The sequence below is a fragment of the Moschus berezovskii genome, chromosome Y, assembly GCF_049115385.1.
Source record: "Moschus berezovskii isolate FMDL1 chromosome Y, NW_MosBer_1.0, whole genome shotgun sequence".
Classification (NCBI taxonomy): domain Eukaryota; kingdom Metazoa; phylum Chordata; class Mammalia; order Artiodactyla; family Moschidae; genus Moschus; species Moschus berezovskii.
Genome location: NC_142489.1, coordinates 9,098,380 through 9,125,278, shown reverse-complemented (window position 1 = coordinate 9,125,278; position 26,899 = coordinate 9,098,380). Strand labels below are relative to the sequence as shown.

General features: G+C 48.3%; 1 protein-coding gene across 3 annotated transcripts in view; it reads right to left on the bottom strand.

Annotated features, from left to right (window-relative positions):
* LOC129564114 (steryl-sulfatase) overlaps positions 1–26,899 on the bottom strand; it is a 154,010-nt gene that overhangs the window by 8,927 nt on the left and 118,184 nt on the right. For all 3 annotated transcript variants that reach the window (XM_055437719.2, XM_055437720.2, XM_055437718.2), the window contains 2 exons: positions 18,107–18,266; positions 4,322–4,443 (listed from right to left, as the gene is read on the bottom strand). In XM_055437719.2, coding sequence (XP_055293694.2) covers positions 4,322–4,443; positions 18,107–18,266 — 282 coding nt within the window. The remainder of the gene's footprint in view (positions 1–4,321; positions 4,444–18,106; positions 18,267–26,899) is intronic.

Here is a 26,899-nt window from a genome sequence, read left to right as displayed (position 1 = left end):
TGTAACCCTCCAAACTTCTCTGTCCGTGGCATTCTCCAGGCAAGAATCCTGGAGTGGGTTGCCATACCCTTCTCCAGGGGATCTTCCCCATCTAGGGACCGAACCCACGTCTCTTATGCATCCTGCATCGGCAGCTGGGTTCTTTACCGCTAGTGGGACTGAAAGATGAACTGGACCGAAAAGAATCAAGATGATCCTGATCAGACCACCGACGATCAGTTTCAAGATGACCGTCAGGGCTGACTGTGCTGTTTCCGCAAGGAACCCCCCTCCCTCTGTCTATAAAAGCTTTTACATTCTGACTGTCAAGGAGTCAGCCTTTGGACAGATGTCCACCCCCGCCCCCGCCCCTGGCTGAGAGCATCCCAAATCAAGCAAACTCTCCTTCCTGCCACCTCGCCCTCTTCAGTGGCTTCTGAGCGTCCAGCAGCCGGACCCCACTTTCGGTTACGAGATGATCTAAGCTGTCTCTTCCAACTAGTACTCATGCAGTACTAGTAATCGTCACGGGCAAGGGACGTTTCCTGATACAAGTCTGCATTCCCGGCTGTTTGCCCAGCCTGCAGCTCCCCCCATGACCTAAGAGGCAAGCAACTCCCGGGCAGAGAACTCGGTATATTTTGACCACCGACAGGTGTCCAGTCCAGCAGGCACCACGTGGTAGATGCTCAATAAAACCGTCACCAGGGACAGCCACAGCGGCCACCACCGTGCCTGAGTTTCAGGACACGATCTCCAAAGAAGACAAGATGACTGATTGAAAAAAAAAAAAAGAAATCCAGGGTTTCTTCAGACCCGTTGACTAGACGGATGATTCCGGCATCGAAAGACTGTCATTTTCCCTCCTCTGTCGCTGCCTCGAGGCGGAAGACAGCGATGAGTTGCGTAAGAGGCAATGTCCCTGGTGTCTGTCTCAGCAGCAAATGTGATCCCCCGGGCCTGCTGCCTCTCAGCATCTGGGTCTGGTTTTGCTCACTTACCCCTATTTTCTGCCCCTTCCTGTTTATCCCTCCACATAACTGTTTCCCTAGCCCCTGATCCAATACGTTCCTTCCGGCGGCCCCTGTAAATGGAGGCGGCTGGCTTTACTTAAATGCAATTTGGCACGGCTCAGGACATCTTTAAACAGCCAAGAGCCCCGGAAACTTGGTTCTTTATGGTTCTTTCAGGCTCAGTATAAAAGGAAGCGGGAACGTGGACACACTGCTATGTTTAAGACACATAACCAAGAAGGACCTACTGTATAGTACGGACAACTCTGTCCAGTATTATGAAGCAAGCTACATGGGAAAAGCATGTGAAAAAGAACACATATATGTATATGTATCACTGAATCATGGTGCTGAGCATCGGAAACTAAGGTAACATTGTTCATCAAGTATCAGTTCAGTTCAGTTCAGTTCAGTCGCTCAGTTGTGTCCGACTCTTCGCGACCCCATGAATCACAGCATGCCAGGCCTCCCTGTCCATCACCAACTCCCAGAGTTCACTCAAACTCATGTCCATCGAGTCGGTGATGCCATCCAGCCATCTCATTCTCTGTCGTCCCCTTGTCCTCCCACCCCCAATCCCTCCCAGCATCAGACTCTTTTCCAGTGAGTTAGCTCTTCGCATGAGGTGGCCAAGGTATCGGAGTTTCAGCTTTAGCATCAGTCCTTCCAATGAACACCCAGGACTGATCTCCTTTAGAATGGACTTACTTCAATATAAAATAAGAAGTTAAAAAAAAAAAAAAGGAAAGATGGGGAGGACCACATCTCTCCTTTATGAGATGGCTCAGATTTAAAAGAGATGGTTGGATGGCATCGCCGAGTTTACTTCCAAGAGTATGAGTAAACTCTGGGAGTTGCTGATGGACAGGGAGTCCTGGCGTGCTGCAGTCCATGGGGTCGCAAAGAGTCAGACACAACTGAGAGACAGAACTGAACTGACTCAGATTTAAATGCTGCCAGCTGTTTCGTCACCAAGTCATGTGCGAGTCTTTGCAACCCCATGGACTGAAGTCCGCCAGGCTCCTCTGTCCGTGTGATTTCCCAGGTAAGAGTACTGGGGTGGGTTGCCATTTTTCGTCCTCCAGAAACGCTGCCAATTAACCTAAAAAAAGAGACAGCATGCCTATGGACATTAGGAGTCATGGACACATGGATGAGATAGGTAAACAGGGCCCTTCCGAGCCTAGAATTGTGAGCATGTGGTTTTACCACATTCATCTGCCAGAAATTGTCACAAGGAAGTCATACAGATTTAAACTAGAAAAGTGCCCACAAGTTATCTCAGGGAACTCTTCCAGATTTAAAGGATAAACTTTCGAGGGTAAACCTGGTCTCATTTCTGTGCACAAAGGAAGGCTCACAATCTTCCACTTGAAAAATAATGGAGCAGCTGCTCTTTAAATGATATCTTGGGTAACTCGGCTGGGTGACGAGGATGGGATCAGGACTGCACTGAAATCTGGTATGAGAACGTCCTGAATTTAAGAAGGAGCCACCAGATGCTCTGGGAGAATCTCGCATCTGGGAGCAGAACCCAAAACATGCTAGAGAAAAGCAGAGCTTCATTCCGTCTCTCCAGAGGCACCTGAGAGTCTAACATGAGCGTCGATCTCTAAGATGTACAATAGGCGTAGACTAGGTGAGGGTTCCCACAGACGCCTCGGCATCGCAGTGATGTGATGATGCTGTTCAGTCGCTCAGTCGTGTCCGACTCTCTGCGACCCCATGGACTGCAGCACGCCAGGCCTCCCTGTCCACCACCAACCCCCAGAGCTTGCTCAAACTCCTGTCCATTGAGTCGGTGATGCCATCCAACCATCTCACCCTCTGTTGTCCCCTTCTCTTCCTGCCCTCAATCTTTCCCAGCATCAGGGTCTTTTCTAAAGAGTCAGTTCTTTACATCACGTGTCCAAAAGTATTGGAGCTTCAGCATCAGTCCTTCCAATGAATCTTCAGGACCGATTTTCTTTAGGATGGACTGGTTGGATCTCCTTGTACATAATTTTATGCTTACATGTATGAAAACCAGATGTGGGATTATCGCCACACGTATGATCATCACTTGTTTCCACTTGGTCCTTTAGGCTTGTTAGAAATACATCTGTTGGGACTTCCCTGGTGGTTCAGTGGTTAAGAATCCACCTGGCCATGCAGGAGACGCAGGTCTGATCCCTGGTCCGGGAAGATCCCACTTGCCATGGAACAACTGAACCTGTGTGCCTCAACCATTGAACCTGTGCTCGAGAGCCAAGGAGCCACAATTATGGAGCCCACGGGCTGCAACCACTGAAGCCTGAGCGCCCTACGGCCCGTGCTCTGCAACAAGAGAACCCACTGCAATCAGAAGCTTGCAAACTGCGAGCAGAGAGTGGCCCCTGCTTGCTGAAACTAGAGAAAGCCTCCTCAAAGCAACAGAGACCCAGCGCAACCAAAAACACATACCTGAGTAAAGAAACATTTTTAAGAAAAGGAAATGCACTTTTATATCTGCTGTAGGCAGACCCGAAGGATTGAGTACATCTTGCCACTGACACAGACGGAAAATACACTTGGTCTGGGAACCACGACGCCATCAACGCATCTGAGCATTGTCTTAAACATCTACGGCTAGCAGAGACACACAGAGAATCTGTGACCAAACAGATATCTGAGCATTGTCTTAAACATCTACGGCTAGCACACACACACAGAGAATCTGTGACCAAACAGATCGACAGATCGGTGGGTCATGACCCGCTGCCTTTAAGGCTCAGGGGACAAGGTCAGGTAGACACGTTAAAGCCAGCTAGCACCAGTGCAAAGCTAGAAGACCGCAGGCAGGGGAGATGGCATTTGAGGGGCATCGCGGGAAGTGGGTAAGCTTTTCCAGGTAGGAAAAGAAAGTCATTCCAAGCAGAGGGAACCGCAAACAGAGAACAGCCATGCCAGAGCAGAGGGGCTCTTGGGCAGAAACTCAGACAGAAGGTCAGACCAGGAGATGCAGCTGGGTAGCTGGCAGAGTGGGAAGGAAGGAGCTTCAGAAGCCTGCCGACCACCTGGCACGTCCTCTGCACCCCCAGGAGGAAGGAGCCAGCAAACACTGGCAGAGAGCTGGGCGACGCCCAGGTCTGCTGAGACTACTGGGGTAAACAGCAGGCTCAAGAGAAGAAAGTAGGAAGAGAAGGAAGGACACATCAAACCCAGCTTCTTCGCGGGGCCGGGAGGGGGGCATCTCACGAGAGCAATGCCCTCTTGCGGTTTTCTTCTCTTCCCCTGCCCCTCCCTGATGGCACGCAGCCCTCGAAGCGAGGCGGGGAAAGATACGCGACAGGAGAGACGCGTCTACTCACTGTTGGGTGGGTGCCAGCGCACGGCGTTCAGGTAGAAGTTGCAGTAGTGGAAGAGGAACTCGTGCTCCGATCGCTGGGTCCGCCCCTGAAGCAAGGGCATCAGGTCCCGGCCGTCGATGACCCTGGGGACGAAGCAGGCAGGGCGTGAGGTCGCCATGCCCACCAGGGGACTCAAACACCCTGGCGTCTGAGCTATCCTTCAGTACACGAAGGCGTGATGGGGCTACAAGGTGGTCGTTCAACCAGGAACGCTGAGAACACCAACTTGACCATCACCGGGCACCATATGCCATGCAGGGAGGCAGGTCAGCTCTGCTCACGCCTGAACTGATCTCATCCTCAAAGCGACACCATGAGTTGGGACCGGCGTCATCCTGGGATCGTAATCCGGAGACACGGAGTGATTCTCCCAATGTCATGAGTGTCCGTGGGGTGGACCCACTCATGGGCATATACCCCGAAAAAAAAAAGAACAACCCTAATTCAAAAAGACACAGGCAGCACCAGTGTTCACCACAGCCCTATTTACATTAGCCAGGACGTGCGAGCAACCCACATATCCACTGACAGATGAAGTGACAAACAAGATGAGCTGCATATACAGAACGGAATACTACTCAGCCATGAAAAAGAACAAAACTGCCTCATTTGTAGAGATGTGGATGCACACCACACACACACACAGACACACACACACACGGCACATATGTTAATGCTCTCAAAGGTAAATACATCTCTTCAACGATTATGCCGAAAGGCAAAAGTTTCCAGCTGGCAAGGGATAACTGGATACAATGGGTGATGAGCAAAATAAGACTATTTGGAGGTTTGTTGTTTAGTCGCTAGGTCACATCCGACTCTTTGCAACCCCACGGACTGCAGACCACCAGGCTCCTCTGTCCATGGGATTTCCCAGGCAACAACATCAGAGTGGGCGGCCACTTCCTGCTCCAGGGGATCTTCCCGACTCAGGTCTCAAACCCATGTCTCCTGCACTGGCAAGCAGATTCTTTACCACTGAGCCACATGGGAAGTCCCTTTGGGAGGTTACATAAAGGAAAAGAGAAAAGTCTAAACTTTTGTTTTGAGTGACACATACATGAACCCCCACTAGAGAAATTGAAGGCATTGACACTCTGAGGCTGCTGCCACGGAGACCTGGGGCAGAAAGATACCCGCAAAAGAGTGAGATTGTTGAATTTGAGGGTTTTCTTTTTCTGATTAAAAAGATGCCCAAGGCAAACATCATAATGATAATGCTTATACGTGGAATCTAAAAAAAAAAAAAAGGCATAAATGAACTTATCCACAAAGCAGAAAGGGAGCCACAGATGTAGGAAAGAAACCTATTGCTACCAAAGAGGGAAAACGGGGGAGGGATGCATCTGAAGACTAGTGTTGACAGATACACGCTACCATAGACAAAAATGAAAGAAAGTGAAGGCTGCTCAGTCATCTCTGATTCTTTGCGACTGTATAGTCCATGGGATTCCCGGGGCCAGAATACTGGAGTGGGGAGCCTCTCCCTGCTCCAGGGGCTCTTCCTGACCCAGGGATCGAACCCAGGTCTCCCGCACTGCAGGGAGATTCTTTACCAGCTGAGCCACCAGGGAAGCCCAAGAATACTGGAGTGAATAGCCTCTCCCTTCTCCAGAGGATCTTCCCCACTCAGGAATCGAACCAGGGTCTCCTCCATTGCAGGCAGATTCTTAGCCAACTGAGCTATCAGGGAAGCCATATATTAAACAGATACTAATAAGGACCTACGGTACAGCACAGGGACCTCTACTCAATACTGTGTACTAATCTATATGGGAAACGAATCTGAAAAAGAATAGATAATACCGATGAGTCCGTGGTAAAGAATCTGCTTGAAATGCGGTAGACATGGGAGACTCGGGTTCGATCCCTGGGTCTGAAGATCGCCTGCGGGAGGAAACGGCGACCCACTCCAGCATTCTTGCCTGGAAAATCCCACGGACAGAGAAGCCTGGCGGGCTGCAGTCCATGGGGCCTCAAAGTTTCAGACACGATTGAAGCGACTGAGCTCACAGCACATGGTATAAACAAATCACTTTGCTGCGCAGCAGAAACTAACACACCATTGTAAATGAACTACACTCCAACAAAAGTTTAAAAAGAAGAAAAAAAAACCCAACACTCTATGTTTATCCTCTCCTACTATAAGAAATTGGAACTTTAAAAAAATTTATTTTAATCGGCGGCTAATTACTTTGCAATATTGTGGTGGTTTTTGCGGTACATTGACATGAATCAGCCACGGGTGTACATGTGTCCCCCATCGTGAACCTCCCTCCCCATCCCATCCCTCAGGGTCAGCCCAGTGCACCAGCCCCGAGCACCCTGTCTCACGCATCGAACCTGGACTGGCGATCTGTTTCACGTATGATAATATACATGTTTCAATGCCATTCTCCAAAATCATCCCAGCCTCGCCTTCTTCCAGAGTCCAAAAGTCTGTTCTGTACATCTGTGTGTCTCTTGCTGCCTTGCATAGACGGTCGTTCTTACTTGCTCATATAATTTGGGTGAGCACTCTTGAGAGGCCCGATGTCCCTCAGGCTTTTCCTTCCTTTCTTTCTTTTTTGGTGGCACCTTTTGGTGTCACTAAAACCCTCATAAAGTAATTATAGCCTTGCTGCTAAGTGCTCGTCCGGCACCCACCCTGCACGATCCGCCACGCGCTCCGCCAAAGTCCACAGAACTGAAAATACTCCATTACCGCTAAGTTAAAAATAAGAACAAAAGACAGAATTGGCTCGCTTTCAAAGCCTGCTTGCTCCTTGCCATGACAGGAACAGGGTAGACAGACAATTTTATCCAGAAGCAGTGTGTGCTCTGAATACTGTTTCTATGCTGCAATGGCAGGTATTGTGAAATTTCCACAAAGACTCAGTCCTTAAGACTGAAAGTGAAAGTGGCTCAGCCGTGCCTGAGTCTTTGCGACCCCATGGAATGTATCCGTGGGATTCTCCAGGCTAGAATACTGGAGTGGGTAGCCTTTCCCTTCTCCAGGGGATCTTCCCGAGCCAGGAATCGAACCAGTTTCTTCTGCATTACAGGCTGATTCTTCACCAGCTGAGCTGCCCAGGAAGCCCTTAGGAAGCCCCTAGTCAGGTCCAACAATAAGCAAACAGATAAAACCTTTTTGTCCACATGGAGATAAGGCCTTTCCATGACGGTTCAAGACTGGCAACGGATCTCCTCTTCCCCCAGTCAGTCTCTACCTCGCTTTTTTATTTTATTCTCTTACAAAAAATCTTTTATTTTTATACTGCAGTATAGTCAGTGAACAATGCTGTGACAGTTTGTAGCTGAACACTGAAAGGTCTCAGCCACAGGTATACATGTATCCTCAGCCACACATATGCATGCGTCCTTTCTCCCCCAAACTCCCCTTCCATCCAGGCTGCCACGTGACACTGAGCAGAGTTCCCTGTGCTGGACAGCAGGGTCCCTGCTGGTTCTCCATGTTACATACAGCACTGTGTCCATGTCCATCCCAAACTCCCTGGCTATCTCTTCCCCCATCCTTCCCCCTGGGAACCATAAGGTTATTAGAGAGGATTGAGCAGAGTTCCCTGTGCTGTCCAGCAGGTCCTTGCTGGTTCTCCATGTTAAATGCAGCAGTGTGTCCATGTCCATCCCAGACTCCCTCACTACCCCTTCCCCCAGGCAACCATAAGCTAAGTCTGTGAATCTGTTTCTGTTTTGTAAGGAAATTCATCTGCGTCATTTCTTTATATAATACATTTCACATATGAGGCGTGCCATACCATATTTCTGCCTGTCTGTCTGACTTACCTCACTCACTATGAGAATCTCTAGGTCCACCCATGTTGCTGCAAACAACATTAGTTCTACCTCTGTTTCTGGAAGCCGTGTTTCATCATATGCCCCCCCAAAAACCCAGCACTTAAGAACACAGGAATTAGAACCATTTTCTTCAGATCAGTATCTCATGACTAAACTGGGCCTTGATCCTACAAAGGGGGGACTTAATGATAAAAAGAAATCTCCAAGTCTCAGAAACTTCCTTTCTTACTTCCAAGCAAAAGATTTAAGTCTTTTTTTTATTTTTATTTTTAAGGAGAGAAGCAACGTCTGTTTTGCAACCTTCTTTTTCCCCTTGCAATGCAGGGAGAGGTCTCATTTTTAATTTTTTTTTTTTATATCCTGCATCCAACGTGCTCTTTCCTGGAAGCAGGTAATAAATCACATGGTGATGGAAACCACCGTTGAACAGTGCTGCAGAAATATGGCTTGTCAAAAAGAGGCTCATTTCTGCCATGAAAAATGGAAAGTGATTCTACTGAGCTAAACTTTTAAACAGTGTCTGAGCTATCAAAATAGTTGGGATGGCTGGAATGGAAATGTTCCTGCAACATCACATTTTGTGGCAGAGTGGCCCGTACACGCTCAAAATCACACACAGAATCGCCATTCTATTCAGTTTAGTTCAATCACTCAGTCATCTGACTCTTTGCAACCCCATGGACTGCAGCACGCCAGGCCTCCCTGTCCATCACCAACTCCCGGAGTTTGCTCAAACTCAAGTCCATTGAGTCGGGGATGCCATCCAACCATCTCATCCTCTGTTGTCCCTCCCGCCTTCAATCTTTCCCAGCATCAGGGTCTTTTAAAATGAGTCAGCTCTTCACATCAGGTGGCCAAAGTATTGGAGTCTCAGCTTCAGCATCAATCCTTCCAATGTATATTCAGGATTGATTTTCTTTAGGATGGACTGGTTGGATCTCCTTGCAGTCCAAGAGTCTTCTCCAACGCCAAAGTTCAAAACCATCAATTGGCGTAAGGCTTTGGTGTAGTCAATAAAGCAGAAATAGATGTTTTTCTGGAACTCTCTTGCTTTTTCGGTGATCCAACGGATGTTGGCAATTTGATCTCTGGTTCCTCTGCCTTTTCTAAATCCAGCTTGAACATCTGGAAGTTCACGGTTCACGTACTATTGAAGCCTTGCTTGGAGAATTTTGAGCATGACTTTACTAGCGTGTGAGATGAGTGCAATTGTGCGGTAGTTTGAGCATTCTTTGGCATTGCCTTTCTTTGGGATTGGAACGAAAACTGACATTTTCTAGTCCTGTGGCCACTGTTGAGTTTTCCCAATTTGCTGGCATATTGAGTGCAGCACTTTCACAGCATCATATTTCAGGATTTGAAATAGCTCAACTGGAATTCCATCACCTCCACTAGCTTTGTTCGTAGTGGTGCTTTCTAAGGGCCACTTGACTTCACATTCCAGGATGTCTGGCTCTAGGTGAGTGATCACACCACCATGAAGATCTTTTTTGTACTGTTCTTCTGTGTATTCCTGCCACCTCTTATTATTATCTTCTGCTTCTGTTTGGTTCATACCATTTCTGTCCTTTATTGAGGCCATCTTTGCATGAAATCTTCCCTTGGTATCTCTAATTTTCTTGAAGAGATCTCTAGTCTTTCCCATTCTGTTGTTTTCCTCTATTTTTTTTTTTTTTCCATTGATCGCTGGGGAAAGCTTTCTTATCTCTTCTTGCTATTCTTTGGAACTCTGCATTCAGATGCTTCTATCTTTCCTTTTCTCCTTTGCCTTTAGCTTCTCTTCTTTTCTCAGTTATTTGTAAGGCCCCATCAGACAACCACGTTGCCTTTTTATGCGTTTTTTTTTCTGGGGGATGGTCTTGATCCCTGCCTCCTGTTCAGTGTCACAAACGCCCATCCATACTTCTCTATGGGGATTGTCTGATTGGACTTCTCTGTCAACGAACTCAAGCTCTCACAGCACGTTTGCAGGACACCCACGGTGATAAACTTGGATGTGTTCTTTCCTGGTGTCTGCTCACTTCTATGAAAAACATGCTCATTTGAGGTTGTGTCCTGGGTGGCTCAGACAGTAAAGCGTCTGCCTACAGTGTGGGAGACCCAGGTTCTATACTTGGGTTGGGAAGATCCCCTGGAGAAGGAAGTGACAACCCACTCCAGTACTCTTGCCTGGAAAATCTCATGGACGGAGAAGCACGGTAGACTAGAGTCCATGGGGTCGCAAAGAGTTGGACACGACTGAGCAACTTCACTTGCACTAACTTGGAAAGTTAGATGGTTCTCCCCGTGGGGTCCTGACCCCTGACAACCACGAGGATATTAACGGTTCAATATCAAGGAGCGTTGTGGCCGAATTTCAGGTCCAATTCAATAGCTTGGTGTGCCTGTCTCTTTAACATTAAATTAACTAATTTTGGGGGGCTGCGCTGGGTCTTCCTTGCTGCACGGGTTTTCCCGAGTTGGGGGGCTCCTCTCTAGCTGCGGTACGGGGGCTCCTCATCACAGAGGCTTCTCTTGCCGTGCAGCACAGTGTCTAGGGCATGTATGCTTCCATAGTGGGCGTGCTCAGGCTTAGCTGCTCTGGGGCACATAGGATCGTCCCAAACCAGAGACTGAACCCATGTCCCCTGCATTGGCAGACAGATTCTTTAAAAAAATTTTTTTTTGTCTTAACTGGAGGCCATTTACAATATTGCAATGTACAATATTGTCACCTTACTATATTGCAATGTACAATATTGTCACCTTACAATATTGTGATGGCTTTTCCCATACATCCACATGAATCAGCCACAGGTACATATGCGTTAAGATACAGTATTTGCCTTTCTCTTTCTGACTTAACTTCACCGTGTATCATAGGCTCCAGGTTCACCCACCTATTAGAAGTGACTCAAATGCACCCTTTTTCATAGCCGAGTAATATTCCATCGTGTATACGTACCACAGCCTCCTTATCCATTCATCTGCCAATGGACACCTAGGTTGGCAGATGGATTCTGTACTACAAAGCCACCAGGGAAGCCTGGGTGACTTTCATGTTACTGAAAAGGGCATGCCTGGGGAACTTTTCAGGGGGACCGTGACGTCATTCCCCGTGAATGTGCCATCTCTCCCTCTCTCTGCTCTGAAAACAGGGAATCATCTACCTGGGGATGTTCCCACGACTGCCTTTGCCTGGTTCACCCTGAGAAGGATCTGACCATCGTAACAGAAGGGGAAGGTTTGGGAGACTGACAAAGAGGTTACCTTGGGGGTACACTATGAGTTACCTGTTGTCATCCTGCAAACAAAGTGATTTTTTTTTCAGTGTAGAATAGGAAAAGAAAAATTTTTAGGAGAAAGCGCATAGATCTTTGACAAACTAAAGCAAATCCCAAGCACCCAGAAAGTCACTTGCATCATTAAGGCAACGTCTCTGCTCGTAAACATTAAACACTCTGATATATATATATGAACAGAAAGCAAGCTCATTCACAAGGAGTTCCTTGTGCATGAAGAGTTTCAAGTCTTATTCTGCAAAACGGAGCTGAACTAGGTACAGCTCACTGAACTGTTTCATTTGCAGGGCTCCATGGAAGAAGTCTTGCGTGGTCACCCAGCTACATATCAGCAAAAAAAAAATTTTTTTTTAATCCTGTTTTGCTGTTGCTGGTGGCCGTACCTCATGGCTGGCAAGATCTCAGTTGCCTTATCAGGGACTGAACCTGGGTCATGGCAGTGAAAATCGGGACTCCTAACCACCAAGCCATCAGGGAACTCCCCAACATCAGCCAAACTCACTGGGAGAACTAAGTCACTCCCCCTGCCTTCTTGAGACATAATGATGTCAAACATTTGGATTTCTTTCCCAAACTTGAAAAAAAAAAAAGAAAGAGAATTCTAATTATGGAATGTGTGTGTGCATGTTAGTCACTTGGTCGTATGTGACTCTTTTGCAATCCCATGGATTGTAGCCCGCCAGGTTCCTCTGTCCATGGGATTCTCCAGGCAAGAATACTGGAGTGGGTTGCCATTTCCTTCTCCAGGGGATCTTTCTGACCCAGGGATCAAACCCAGGTCTCCTGAATTTCAGGCAGATTCTTTACCAACTGAGCCACTAGGGAAGCCTAGGTGTATGTACACCCCCTCTTTTTTTTTTTATTTCCTTCCCACTTAGGTCACCAAAGAGCATCGAGTAGAGATCCCTGCCATATACGGTAGGCTCCCATTAATTATCTCTTTTATACACGGCATCAATAGTGTAGGGGCTTCCCAGGTGGCTCAGTGGTAAAGAATCAGCTTATCGGAAGACAAGGGGGGAAAGGATTTTTCTGCACATACTGGGGTGACGGCCACAGGTAAGCTATGGCACCAAAAGCCAACATACCCCTCAAAAAGGCCTGGAGGGAAGTTTCGCTGTGGATGGGCCTCCAATACAATGCACACCACGAGGCTGAATCTGAGAAACCTCACGGCGGAGACTCAGCCGCACGACAGTCTCTCTGTGTAACCCCGGGACCACTGCTCTTCATAGCTAAGTAGAAACTCTTCATGGAAAGGCTTTCATTTCTCACCGAGCTAGGGTTGATCAGGAGAGGGATCTACCAGACATGAGATGCTTCTTCAGAACGACAAGGCTGTCCTTGTCCTTGCCGAGGGTCTTCTGAACAAAAGACCATCTCATGTGATAAAACGTGTGGAAAAATGTAAGGACGCTTCATTAAGCGATTGTCCCGTAACCTGGGCCTGACCCTCTGAATGTGCTTTTTCTCCTGAGAAACGTCTCTTTAACATTTCTCAAGTGAGCGATCAGGAACGCTGATTCCCATCCATCGTAGTGGCAAAGAGTTCGAGTTGTTTTCTAAAGAGGAAATATCCAGGTGTCGGCTTTATAGATGGATATGGATAAATAGGGGCCGTCCCTGGCGGTTCAGACTGTAAAGAATCTGCCTGCAGGAGACCTGGGCTGGGAAGATCTCCTGGAGAAGGGCATGGCAACCCACTTCAGTATTCCTGCCTGGAGAATCCCGTGGACAGAGAAGCCTGGTGGGCTACAGTCCATGGGGTCACAAAGAGTCGAACACGACTGAGCGACTAACACACACACACATATGGATAAATGGTGGGCGGGCTTTCCAGGTGACTCAGTGGTAAAGAATTTGCCTGCAATACAGGAGACCCATGTTTTTGGTCCCTCAGTTGGGAAGATCCCTTGGAGACGGAAATGGCAACCCACTCCAGTCATCTTGCCTGGAAACTCCCATGGACAGAGGAGCCTGGAGGGCTTCAGTCCATAGGGTTACAAAGGCTCGGACACAACTGCAGAGACTCAGTACACACGCATGGATAAATAGAATATTATCCAGCTATCATTATTGAAAAGTTGTAATAAGGTTGTCCTTTTAACAACATTTCCCATGAAGGGGCAATAATAAGCTTCTGAGCAGAATTCTCAACCTCAGCACCACTGACATATTGGGCTGGATCACTCCTTCTCATGGGGGGAAGGGACTGTCTCCCGGGGTCATCCCCCAAATTCTGGGCTGTTGAGGGTCATCTCTGGCCTCCACCCATGAGATGCCAGCAGCATCGTGAGTCCCGACAATCAAAAATGTCTCTAGACATTGCTAAACGGCCCCTGGGAGGAACAGTCACCCCAGGTGAAAACCATCCCTTTAGATGATCAAAGTCACCGGGGCAGACACCGGAGGATGTTTTCCGGACCTGGTTGCTAACATTATCTAAATAGAACACTGAGCACTCATTTTATTCCCCTGAGTGACATGGAAGCAGATCTCTGTTTTCTTTGCTTTGCGGCCTCCAGGATGACAATGAGATCTAAGAGGGACCTCCACCCAGACACAGTATCATTGGGATGGATAAGACCACCAGCAGAGGAGATCCACAGGAAGAACCTTCAATATTCAGGAAGGGCTCTACTGGAGATAGCTGCTCACACAAAAAAGACTTGGGGATGATTAACAGTGGTGCGGGCTGGCTTCCTCCACCAAAGGGCACGAGTGAGAAAACCAGGTTGATTTACGTCACCCTCAGTTTGGGGTGGGGAGGAGGTGCCAGCAGTGAGATTTCCCCTTGAAGAATCTCCCTCTTTCCCTCTGAACTTCTGCCTTCCCTGGCCTCTTCCCAGTGAGATGGAAAACCACTTAAAGATGCTCTGCGAGCCCATGGAACATCCCTGGTGGTCCAATGGTTAAGAATCCCCCTTGCAATGCAGGGGACATGGGTTCGATCCCTGGTTGGAAAATGAAGATCCCATATGCCTTCGAGCAACTAATCCTGCATGCCACAGTTAGAATCCACAGGTCACAGTTAGAGAGCCTGCACATGGCACCGGAAGATTCCACGAGACGCAGTGGAGATCCTGAGGGCCCCAACTACAACCCGATGTGGCCAAAAAAAATACTCTGAGAGAAAAGATCAGTGATGATATGACATCAGGAGCCAAGAATGGATGCTTCTGAACTGTGGTGCCGGAGAAGACTCGAGAGTCTCGTGGATGGCAAGGAGATCCAACCAGTCCATCTTAAAGGAAATCAGTCCTGAATATTCATTGGAAGGACTGATGCTGAAGCTGAATCTCCAATCATTTGGCCACGTGATGCGAAGAGCTGACTCATTGGAAAAGACCCTGATGCTGGGAACGATTGAAGGCGGGAAGAGAAGGGGACGACAGAGGATGAGATGGTTGGATGGCATCACCGACTCAATGGATGTGAGTTTGAGCAAACTCCGGGAGTTGGTGATGGACAGGGAGGCCCGGCATGCTGCAATCCATGGGATCGCAAAGAGTCAGACAGGACTTAGTGGCTGAACAACAGCAATCTGAACAGTCCGTGTGCACTGTTCCCAATACTATTCACATTTATACCAAGGGAAAGAACCAGCGCTAAAGAGCTGATAAAGGAAGCGGGGAGACTTCTGATTGTCTACAGGAAAAAACGTTTGGGACTTTCCTGATGGTCCAGCAGTTAAGACTTCATGCTTTGACTGCAGGGGGCCACGGGTTCGATCCCTGGTCAGGGAACTAAAAATCCCTCACAGCACAAAGGATGGAGAAATAGATAAAATAAAATCTCTTTAAAGGAAAAGAAATGTGACTTTTGATGAGTTCCCACTCCTGAGTTTTCCATCATTAGAGGAAAGGCAGAATAGTGTGACTGGAAGGTAAGATCTTCGAAACCCCCCTCAGCCTTCAAAGTGATGACCCTCTAACCCCCGATGGAGATTAAATGTGGGAGTTGCAATAACTCTTTTTCTCTATGGTGGATGAAGCACAAGGGACAAGTATTCATGCTCCTCCACTCTGCACTTGCCAGCCTCTGATGCTTTCCATCTTCACATCAGCCCATACAGGGGCGTGCAAGGCTGAACCCATTTGCAGAAGACACCAAGGGCCAGGGAGTTCGGGGCTTTGGCAGCTGTTAAAACAGCCAAGATGCAAAGCCCTGCATGCAGTATGGCCCCAGGATCTCTGTTCTTCTCCAGAGCACCAGCTGCTCTCCAGGTGTGGTCCAGAGACCCGCAGGCATTCCCTGAGGTCTACGAGCTGAAACGATCGCCATGGTGATTCAAAACATTCTGTGATCTCTTGCATCACCGGTCTTTCACAAGTTCACGGCGCGGTCTCTCCCCAGCGGCTCCGTCATCACTCTGCCAGCCGACTCAATGTTTGCTTGGGCGCTCTTGCGTTTAAAGACTCTGATTTGAAGATCTGATTACTAATATGGCAAACACAGATAGATCCCACCCACAGAAGCAGAGGACCTTTGGGTTCTTCAACCGGTGAAGTGTTTGTGAGAGGGTCTTGAGATCAGAACTCCATGAAAACAATTAATCAGCATGTCTCACTTAGAACTCTGCAGATGGCTCATAAGACGTAAGGAGGGCTACACTCTGTAAGCTCACCTTCCTCATTTATGTGTGTGTGTGTGGTGTGTGGGCACACTTCTGGAAGAAGGTAAACCCTATGTAGAAATTTGAAAAAAAAAAAAAAAAAAAGGTAAGAGTGAACCAAGCTTGCACACAATGGAGCTGAGCAAACCTCCGCCTGGACTCAGCTCTGGCTGAGCTGTTGGTTTTGCCCCTGCTTTCAACTCAGCAGCTGAATTTAAACCAGATTTGTGGCCCATGTACCCCCGTGGCGTGCCACCCCACTAAGGAAAACAATTAATCAGCACGCCTCACTCAGAACTCTTTGGATGGGTCATAACACTTAAGGAGAAACTGTTGGCGATGTCATCGGAAGTTGTATTTAAATGGAAGAGAAAGACATTTTGTTTAGAACCTGCTAGATGAAGACATGCTGGGGAAACAGGCTTGACGGAGGAGCCAGCTGCCTTTCTCGGGGCTCCTGCAGCAAAGAGCTGCTGGGGGTGCCTGGGAGGAGGCGTGTGTGATGACAGGAGGGGGCCTACTCTGTCCAGTTGCCCTGCTGCAAGCCGATGAGACAGAGGGAGAGAAAATCCATCAAATGCCAAAAGAGGGAGGCTCACCTAAAGACTGCAATCCCATTCCTGGGTATATACCATTCAGCCCATGGAATTCTCCAGGCCAGAATACCACAGTGGGTAGCCATTCCCTTCTCCAGGGGAATCTTCCTAACTCAGGGATCGAACCCAGGTCTCCCACGTTGCGGGCAGATTCTTTACCAGCTGAGCCACCAGGGAAGCTCATCACAACTGTAAAAGACACACATACTCTGATGTTCACTGCAGCATTATTTACAGCAGCCAGGACATGGAAGCAACCCAGCTGTCCATCAACAGGTGAAGGGATAAAGAAATGGGACACGTCTACAATGGAATATTACTCTGCCATGAAAAAGAACAAAATGGGATCTTTCCTAGAGACGTGGATGGACCCAGAGACTAGAAGAAATCAAGTCAGCTGACACGAATACTAGATACTGATGCATATACGGAATCCGGAAAAATGGTAGAGATGAACCCATTTGCAGGGAAGGGGTACAGATGCAGATGTAGAGAAGAGACTCGTGGACACACAAGGGGGAGGAGATGATGGGACGAATCGAGACAGCAGTGCTGACACACATACACGACCGTGTGTAAAACAGACAGCTAGTGGGAAGCTGCTGGATAGCACCGGGAGCTCAGCACAGGGCTCTGTGATGACCTAGAGGGCTGGATGGGGGCTGGGAGGGAAGCTCAAGAGGGCGGGGATATATGGATCCTTATAGGCGATTCACACTGTGGTATACAGCAGAAACCAACACAACTTCGTAAAAAGCAATTATTCTCCAATTAAGAAAATGCAGATCCAACATGATAGGAAAATAAATTTTCAAAGAAAGAACACAAAACAGAACAAAGAAATGGAGCACCCATCCCCATCAGCCCTCGGACTTTGTTTTCCCCTGGGATAACGGGATGGACAGAGCCATGCTTACGTTGCTGGACCCACCAGAGCCACCAGGGAAGCCCAAGAAGACTGGAGTGGGTAGCCTATCCCCTTCTCCAGGGAATCTTCCCGAACCAGGAATCGAACCGGGGTCCCCTGCATTGCAGGAGGATTCTTTACCAGCTGAGCCACCAGGGAAGCCCAAGAAGACTGGAGTGGGTAGCCTATCCGCTTCTCCAGGGGATCTTCCCGGCCCAGGAATCCAACCGGGGTCTCCTGCATTGCAGGCGGATTCTTTACCAGCTGAGCCACCAGGGAAGTCCAAGAAGACTGGAGTGGGTAGCCTATCCGCTTCTCCAGGGGATCTTCCCAGCCCAGGAATCAAACCGGGGTCTCCTGCATTGCAGGTGGACTCTTTACCAGCTGAGCCATCAGGGAAGCCCCTTGACTCACTGGTAACTTCCATAACTGGGGGTGGATGGATAACCCGTCCAGCTGCAGGCAGCCTGCCATGGAGCAGGTGAATCAGAGCTCCCTTGCCTGCAAAACCTGAGTGAGAGTATCCCAGGGAGCTGGGAGTCAGGGTACCTGTCTTGCGGCAGAGGAGACCCCGTGAGTTTGGCCACCGTGGGAAAGACGTCCATGTTGCTGGTGGGCTCATCAATCTCCAGGCCGGCCCGGATCACTCCCGGCCACCGGACAATGCCGGGGACCCGGATGCCTCCTTCCCAGTTGTTGGCTTTCCCCCCTGGAACGCAGAAGGAGAGGCGTCAAGGAGATCTGTCTTTCCAACACTCGTCCGCAGGGCCCTCTTCAACACTCGACCTGGGGCGGCCAGTCTGGAAGAACCAAGTGCTTTGATGACAGGGATGCGGTGAGAATCTCATGGTATCTGTGGCTTCTCTGGAGGCTCAAGTGGGAAAGAACCCGCCACCCAAAGCAGGAGATGCGGGTTTCAACGCTGGTCTGGGAAGATCCCATATGCCTCAGAGCAACTAAGCCCATGAGCCACAGGTATTGAGCCTGTGCTTAAAGCTCGGGGGCCGGAATGACTGAGGCCGTGAGCTGCAGCTACTGACATCCGAGTGTCCTGGAGTCTGTGCTCCATAACAACAGAAGCCACTGCAACGAACAGTCTGAGCACAGCCACGAGAGAACAGCCCGCGGTCTCCACAGCCAGAGAAAAGCCCGAGCACCTATGAAGACCCAGCACAGCCAAAAATAAAGAAAATTATTAAAAGATACATCGTGCCTGTTGGGATGAAAAATATATACAGTATATAAAGTTATATATGATGATACGGAGAAGGCACTCCAGTACCCTGTCTGACCCCGTAGACGGCAGCCCACCAGGCTCCACCGTCCCTGGGATTCTCCAGGCAAGAACACTGGAGCGGGTTGCCATTTCCTTCTCCAATGCATGAAAGTGAAGTCACTCAGTCATGTCCGACTCTTAGCGACCCCAGGAAAGGAGAAAGATGGCTAGCAGAGCAAGGCAGAGGGGCTGTTAAGCAAGATACAAGAAACAAAAGAGGTGATGGAGGCTGGATTCGTTCTTTCTGAAAATGCCTGCACAGAGAAAAGAGCACGGTCTAAATTTAAAACCCTGGTCGAGTCACTGTCAAATTCGCACGTTTAACATCCTGCTGGTACTCGGTCCTGATGGGGAATCAGAAACGGACGATGACTCTGTCAATCTTTCCGCAAAATTCCTCCACCATTCACTCCGAGGCTCTTGGTAGGAAGAGCTGTCTCCAAACCAGCCTTCCATTTCTCTCTGTCGAATACTGCCACCCGGCCGGTCAAATGCCTCTGAGTGGCAGGAGCGTATGCTTGTCACTCTTTTGCCTCATCTGGGCACAGAGTTTTATGAAATATCCCGTTTGTCATTTTTCCCTCCTCTTAGGCGTCTCCCTGCCGAGATAACACGGATTCCCTGGGTTGGTGTGAGCCAGAAGGAAGCAGAGGCTTCCCTGGCAGCTCAGTGCTAAAGAACGCACCTGCAAATGCCTCTCAAGAGTGCTCACCCAAATTAAAGGACCAAGCTACAGCTCCAGTGTCTCCATTTCTCCCAGTAGGAGGGGACAGGCATAGAGCATTGGGTATTTAAAAAACAAACAAACCTGTTATTGGAGGGTGGTTCATTTAGAATATCGTCTTCATTTCTGATTCGCAGCAAAGCGATTTGTTTATACACACATACATCTACTCGTTTTCAGATTCTTCGCCCACTTAGCTTATTACCAAGTATTGAGTAGCGTTCCTGTCCTATACAGGAGGTCCTTATTGGTATCTCTTTTATATCTAGCAGTGTGTGTGTGGGGTTTCCCAGGTGGCGCTAGTGGTAAGGAACGTGTCTGCCAGTGCAGGAGACTTTAAGAGATGTGGGTTTGATCCCTGGGTCCAGAAGATCCCCTGGAGGAGGGCATGGCAACCCACTCCAGTATTCTTGCCTGGAGAATCCCCATGGACAGAGGAGACTGGTGGGCCACAGTCCACGGGGGTCACAAGGAATGTGACACAACTCAGCAAGTAAAGAACAACAAGGAAGCATGTGACAAACGTCAATACCCCAAGCATCATCTCACCCAAGAGACTCTAGCTTCCATTCTCCTCCTCGATGGATTCACGCAAGGGAATAAAAGGCCATCAGATGTAGATGGGACAGGGCACAAAACTGCCCAGCTTCTATCAAAGCATTATCCACCACTGAACAGGGCAAAAAGAAAGAACAGCTGTCTGCTCACGCCACGGATGGAGGACAGGTGAAGGACTCCGCAACACCCTTAAAATAACTGACCTGGTTTGAAAAGTTGAAGCTGACAATTGAAGCAAGAGATCAAACAGCAACATTATCTGAGCCAAGCATTGACATGTGTTCTTTCTCCAGAGCTGGGTGGGGGGGCAGGGGTGGGGAACGGCACTATTTTACGGAGTGTCGGGGGTCTGCCCAAGTTCTCAGAAGCCCAGAGACAGCAGGGCCAGACTCCAGTAAGTGAGGATGGCTTTATTTCAGGCAATCCTGATCTACCAAAGCAGCCATCAGACTGCATCTGGCCCAACTGCCGTAGTCTGCAGAGCACTGCTCTTTTTTTAAAAAAATAATTGAAATATAGTTGATTTACAACATTGTATTAGTTTCAGGCATACGATAAAGTGATTTGGTTATGCATGATCCAGTATATACTCTGTCATCTTTACAAAGATCAGCCCTCCATCTACATGTTAGATCTCATGATCTCCTTGGAAACCTGACATCCTCATGGACCCCAACTATCTTCACTGCTCCTGTGTGCTCAGGCGCTTCAGTTGTGTCTGAGTCCTTGCGACCCCATGCACTGGAGCCCACAAGGCTCCTCTGCCCATGGGATCTCCAGGCAAGAACACTGGAGCGGACTGCCATTTAGGATCTTCCTGACCCTGGGACTGAACTCACGCTGATGTTCCGCCGCTAAGTTGTGTCCATTTCTGCGACCCCATGGATGGCAGCATGCCAGGCCTCCCTGTCCATCAGCAAGCTCCTGGAGCTTGCTCAAACCCATGTCCATTGCGTCGGTGATGCCATCCAACCATCTCGTCCTCTGTCGTCCCCTTCTCCTCCTGCCTTCAGTCTTTCCCAGCATCAGGCTCTTTTCCAGTGAGTCAGCTCTTCTCATCAGGTGGCCAAAGGATTGGAGCTTCAGCTTCAGCATCGGTCCTTCCAATGAGTATTCAGGATTGATTTCCTTTCGGACCGACTGGTTTGATCTCCTTGCAGTCCAAGTGGGCCTCGGGAAAGGATTGCTATGAACAACGCTAGTGGAGGTGATGGAATTCCAGCAGAACTGGACTATTTCTCAGCATCCATTGCTACAGACCATGTTCTTCCCCGGACTGTCTTCTCTCCTGGTTATGTGTCATTTCCCTGTCACTCTTTCTGCTGCCTTGTTTGTTGGATCATCTACCATCTCACCTGCTACATTCAACACATCTTCTTATTCCAAATGACCCACAACCCAATACGGGTCTCTGCTCAGGAGACCCAATTCCTCAAGGGAACCTCTACCTACCCAATCACACCAGCCACAAACCATAATGATGGTTTAATGGTTGATGATGGTTGATACCTTCTTCTCCCTCAAATGCCATATCCAATCCGTTGCTGCTATCAATGGATTTCTTCCAACACAATCACGCTCTTCCATTGCTTTCTTCATTGAGTTAAACCATTGATCCTTTGGTTTCCCTGGTAGCTCAGTTGGTAAAGAATCTGCCTGCAGCGCAGGAGAGCTGGGTTCGATCCCTGGGTTGGGAAGATCCCCTGGAGAAGGGAAAGGCTATCCACTCCAGTATTCTGGCCTGAAGAATTCCGTGGACTGTATAGTCCATGGGGTCTCAAAGAGTCGGATGTGACTGAGCAACTTTCACTTTCACTGATCCTTGAAACCCAAGCTCAAGTGTTTTTTTTTCATTTACTTATTGACTCAAAAATCACTCCTTTTTAAGTATGTATTTACGTATTTATTTGACCACACCAGATCTTAGTTGCAGCATGCAACCTCTTTAGTTTCGACATGTGGGGTCTAGTTCCCTGACCAGGGATTGAACCCAAGCCCCCTGCATTGGGAGCTCAGAGTCTTAGCCACTGGACCAGCGGGGAAGTCCCTGAAGAACCATTTCCTACAACATGTCAGGCACTGCTGTCGGTTCTGGGGATACAGGTGATGTGGGTAGAATGTGTCTGCCAGCGGCGGTCTTGCACTCTGGCGGTTACGGAACAGTCAACCCTTCCCTCACGAAGGGCAGTGAGGAGACACTCTGCACACACAGCCTTTTAAATCATTGTGACAATGCTCTCCGACGTTCCTACAAGGACAGTCCTGTCATTCCAGCTCTAAAGACTGGGAACCGAGTCTCTGCCCAGGAGTCCTAATTTCCTCAAGGAATTTAGCCTCTCTCCTCCCAGTCAGACCAGCCAGAGGCACGAGATGTTGGGTACCATTCCTGACTTCATCCTTATCCTGTCTCCTTCAGCCTTTCCTTACACCAGATTTGAGAGCTATTCTTGACCTCCAATTTTAACCACTACCCAAATGGAAATAACTGCATACAAACAGACATATATATATACATATCCATATATACGTGTGTGTGTGTCTATACACACATTTATTTTGTTTCTTTCCATCCGTTCATCCATCTATATGTATCCATCCATCTCTATCAATTCATTGATCTATACGACGAGTTGACTCACTGGAAAAGACTCTGATGCTGGGAAAGGTTGGGGGCGGGAGGAGAAGGGGACGACGGAGAATGAGATGGCTGGATGGCATCACCGACTCTGTGGACATGAGTTTGAGTGAACTCCGGGAGTTGGTGATGGACAGGGAGGCCTGGCGTGCTGTGATTCATGGGGTCGCGGAGAGTCGGACACGACTGAGCGACTGAACTGAACTGAACTGATAACTGAATCACTTTGCTGTACGCTTGAAACTAACAGAAGATTGTAAACCGACTCTCTCTGTGTTCAGTCGCTTTGTCGTGTCCGACTCTTTGTGACCCTGTGGACTGTAGCCCGCCAGGCTCCTGTGTCCATGGGATTTCCCCAGGCAAGAATACTGGAGTGGGTTGCCATGCCCTCCTCCACTAATCCAACTATATTTCAATTTTAATATATTAATGTAAAGTAATTTGCATCCAATAAAAAAATAAAATAAAAGAAGAAAAAAAAAGAATGACAGGAAAAACTAGTTAGTGACACTATCCCTCCAAATCCATAATGTTAATTTTTAAAAATGCAGACTACAGCAGGATCTGGTGTTCCTCTGATTAGAAGGGATTTGCTGTTGAACTCTGGTAAAGTGATTTGATCACAGACATTCTATCAAGGTGGACCAGTGAGACAGATCTGACTAGGGAATACCGGGGGATCACTGAGCTTAAACAGTACAGATGTTTCTGAGCAGTTCTGATTAAGACGTGAAATCAGTATTGTTCAGAAAAGGATGCTCTTTTGATCGGTGAGTTTAAATGGCGTGATTCCCCTGTGTTTGCATAAATCATAGGATGTATGTGACTTCACAGCTTTAGAAAACCAGCTGCCTTGACCTTGTTAAAAACAAGCTATCTCAACCTTTTGAAGTTGTTTTGGCCATTCCCCATAGCTAGAAGGAAGTCACATATTTTACTCATTTATTTATTATTTTTTTGGAGAGCATGATATAGTAACAGTGTTTCAGGGTGAACTTGATTCCAACTAAACTTGACGAAGGGATAATGCTCCGCAATAGAGTAGCGACGGAGGTACATACAGTGTCACACATCCATGGTCTTTCTAGGAGTCAAGAAAAGCATCTCTAACACGTCCAGTATGTTTAACACTGGAGAGGATGCGGACGACAGAACCCTCCTGCACTGCTGGGGGAAAAGTAAATTGATGACAGTCGCTATGGAGAAGAGTATGGAGATTCCTTACAAAATTAGGAATAGAACTACCCATACGACCCGACAGAGCCCCTCCTGGACACATACCCTGAGAATCTTGAGAGTCCCTTGGACGGCAAGTAGATCCAACCAGTCCATCCCAAAGGAAGTCAAGCCTGAACATTCATTGGAAGAATTGATGCTGAAGCGTCAAAACTTCGGCCACGTGAGGCAAAGAGCTGACTCACTGGAAAAGACCCTGAGGCTGGGAAAGATTGAAGGCAGGAGAAGAAGGGGGTGACAGAGGATGAGATGGTTGGGTGGCACCGCCAGCTCAATGGACATGAGTTTGAGCAAGCTCTGGGAGACAGCGAAGGACAGGGAAGCCTGGCGCGCTGTGGTCCACGGGGTTGCAAAGAGTTGGACATGACTCAGCAGCTGAACAACAGTCTTCATTGCAACACGTTTGACCATAGCTAGGATGTGGAAGCAACCTAGATGCCTACCGACAGGTGAATGCACACAGAAACTGTGGTACATATACACAACGGAATGTCGCTCAACCAAAAAAAAAGAATGTATTTGAGTTGGTCCCAACGAGGTGGGTGAGCATAGAGCCTATTGGACGCAGAGAAGTAAGCCAGAAAGAAAAAGACAAGTATATTAACGCATACATATGGAATCAATTGCACTCAACGTACACGCTAGTAAAGTCCTGCTCAAAATTCTCCAAGTCAGGCTTCAGCAATATGTGAACTGTGAACTTCCAGATGTTCAAGCTGCCTTTAGAAAAAGCAGAGGCACCAGAAATCAAATTGCCAACATCCGCTGGATCATGGAGAAAGCAAGAGAGTTCCAGAAAAACATCGATTTCTGCTTCATTGACTTTGCCAAAGCCTTTGACTGTGTGGATCACAGTAAACTGTGGAAAATTCTGAAAGAGATGGCAATCCCAGACCACCTGACCTGCCTCTTGAGAAACCTGTATGCAGGTCAGGAAGCAACAGTTAGAACTGGACATGGAACAACAGACTGGTTCCAAATAGGAAAAGGAGTACGTCAAGGCTGTATATTGTCACCCTGCTTGTTTAATTTATGTGCAGAGTACATCATGAGGAACGCTGGGCTGGAAGAAGCACAGGCTGCAATCAAGATTGCTGGGAGAAATATCAATAACCTCAGATATGCAGATGACACTACCCTTATGGCAGAAAGTGAAGAGGAACTCAAAAGCCTCTTGATGAAAGTGAAAGAGGAGAGTGAAAAGGTTGGCTTGAAGTTCAACATTCAGAAAACTAAGATCATGGCATCCGGTCCCATCACTTTATAGAAAATAGAAGGGGAAACAATGGAAACAGTGTCAGATTTATTTTTCGGGGCTCCAAAATCACTGCAGGTGGTGACTGCAGCCATGAAATTAAAAGACGCTTACTCCTTGGAAGGAAAGTTATGACCAACCTAGGTAGCATATTAAAAAACAGAGACATTACTTTGCCAACCAAGGTCCATCTAGTCAAGGCTATGGTTTTTCCAGTGGTCATGTATGGATGTGAGACTTGGACTATAAAGAAAGCTGAGCACTGAAGAATTGATGCTTTTGAACTGTGGTGCTAGAGAAGACTCTTAGAGTCCCTTGGACTGCAAGGAGATCCAACCAGTCCATTCTAAAGGTGATCAGTCCTGGGTGTCCATTGGAAGGACTGATGTTGAAACTGAAACTCCAATACTTTGGCCACCTGATGCAAAGGGCTGACTCAGTGAAAAAGACCCTGACGCTGAGAAAGCTTGAGGGCAGGAGGAGAAGGGGACGATAGAGGATGAGATGGCTGGATGGCATCACCGACTCAATGGACATGGGTTTCGGTGGACTCCGGGAGTTGGTGATGGACAGGGAGGCCTGGCGTGCTGCGGTTCTTGGGGTCGCAGAGAGTCGGACACGCCTGAGCGACTGAACTGAACTGTTGGAATCTCGCAAGATGGTACTGATGAACCTATTTTCAGGGCAGCATTCCAGAACAGACTTGAGGCCACAGCCGGGGAAGGAATGGGTGGGATGATTTGCGAGAAGGGCATAGAAACACATACACTACCATGTTTAAAACAGATGGGAGCTTGCTGTGTGACTCACGGAGCTCAACCCAGGGTTCTGTGACAAGCGAGAGGGGTGGGATGGGGTGGGAGGGAGGTTCAAGAGGGAGGGGCGGTCTGTATACCTGTGGCTGACTCACATCGATGCAAGGCAGAAACTGACACAGTATTGTAAAGCAATTATCCTCCAGTTAAAAAACAAAACAGGGAGGGGCAGTGAGCACACTTTGCAGACTGCATGAAAACCGCAAACCTGCAGGCAGGCATCTCTCAGACCTGTGACCCTCTGTTTCTGACCCAGCCTCACCATCCACTTGGGTTTCTGAAGACTCAGCTATCATCACGAAATCCCACTACACCCTCCTCCTTCTCTGCTCCCCCAAACGGGGGCTCCATTCCACTGTGTCTGTGACTTTCTTAAATAACGCATCACCTGCTCACCGCTTGCGTTACTGTGACTTATGCATACATCTCAGCAACAGCCGCTAAGCTGCTTTGGAACCTAAAGGACCCTCTTTGGGGGAATGAATGGACAGCGTGGGGGGTGGGGTGCGCGGCACATGAAATTCCGTCCATGACTGCATCTCGAGAGAGGCTACCATGTATTGAAATAACAAAAACAGCTTTCTGCACACAGCCCATAACCTCATGGAAACAGGAAAAAAGCACCTCATTTTCTGACATAGGAATACAAGCTTCCCACTTCTCGCCACTTGAAAATGACAGTGAAAACAGGAGGGCTGGCCGAATCATTTTACTAAAGAGTTCCTGGAGGGCTTTGCTGGTGGTCCAGGGACTACGAAAGCATGCTCCCAAAGCAGGGGGCCCCTGTTTGATTCCTGGTCAGAGCAATACATCCCACATGCCACAACTAGGAGATCACGTGAA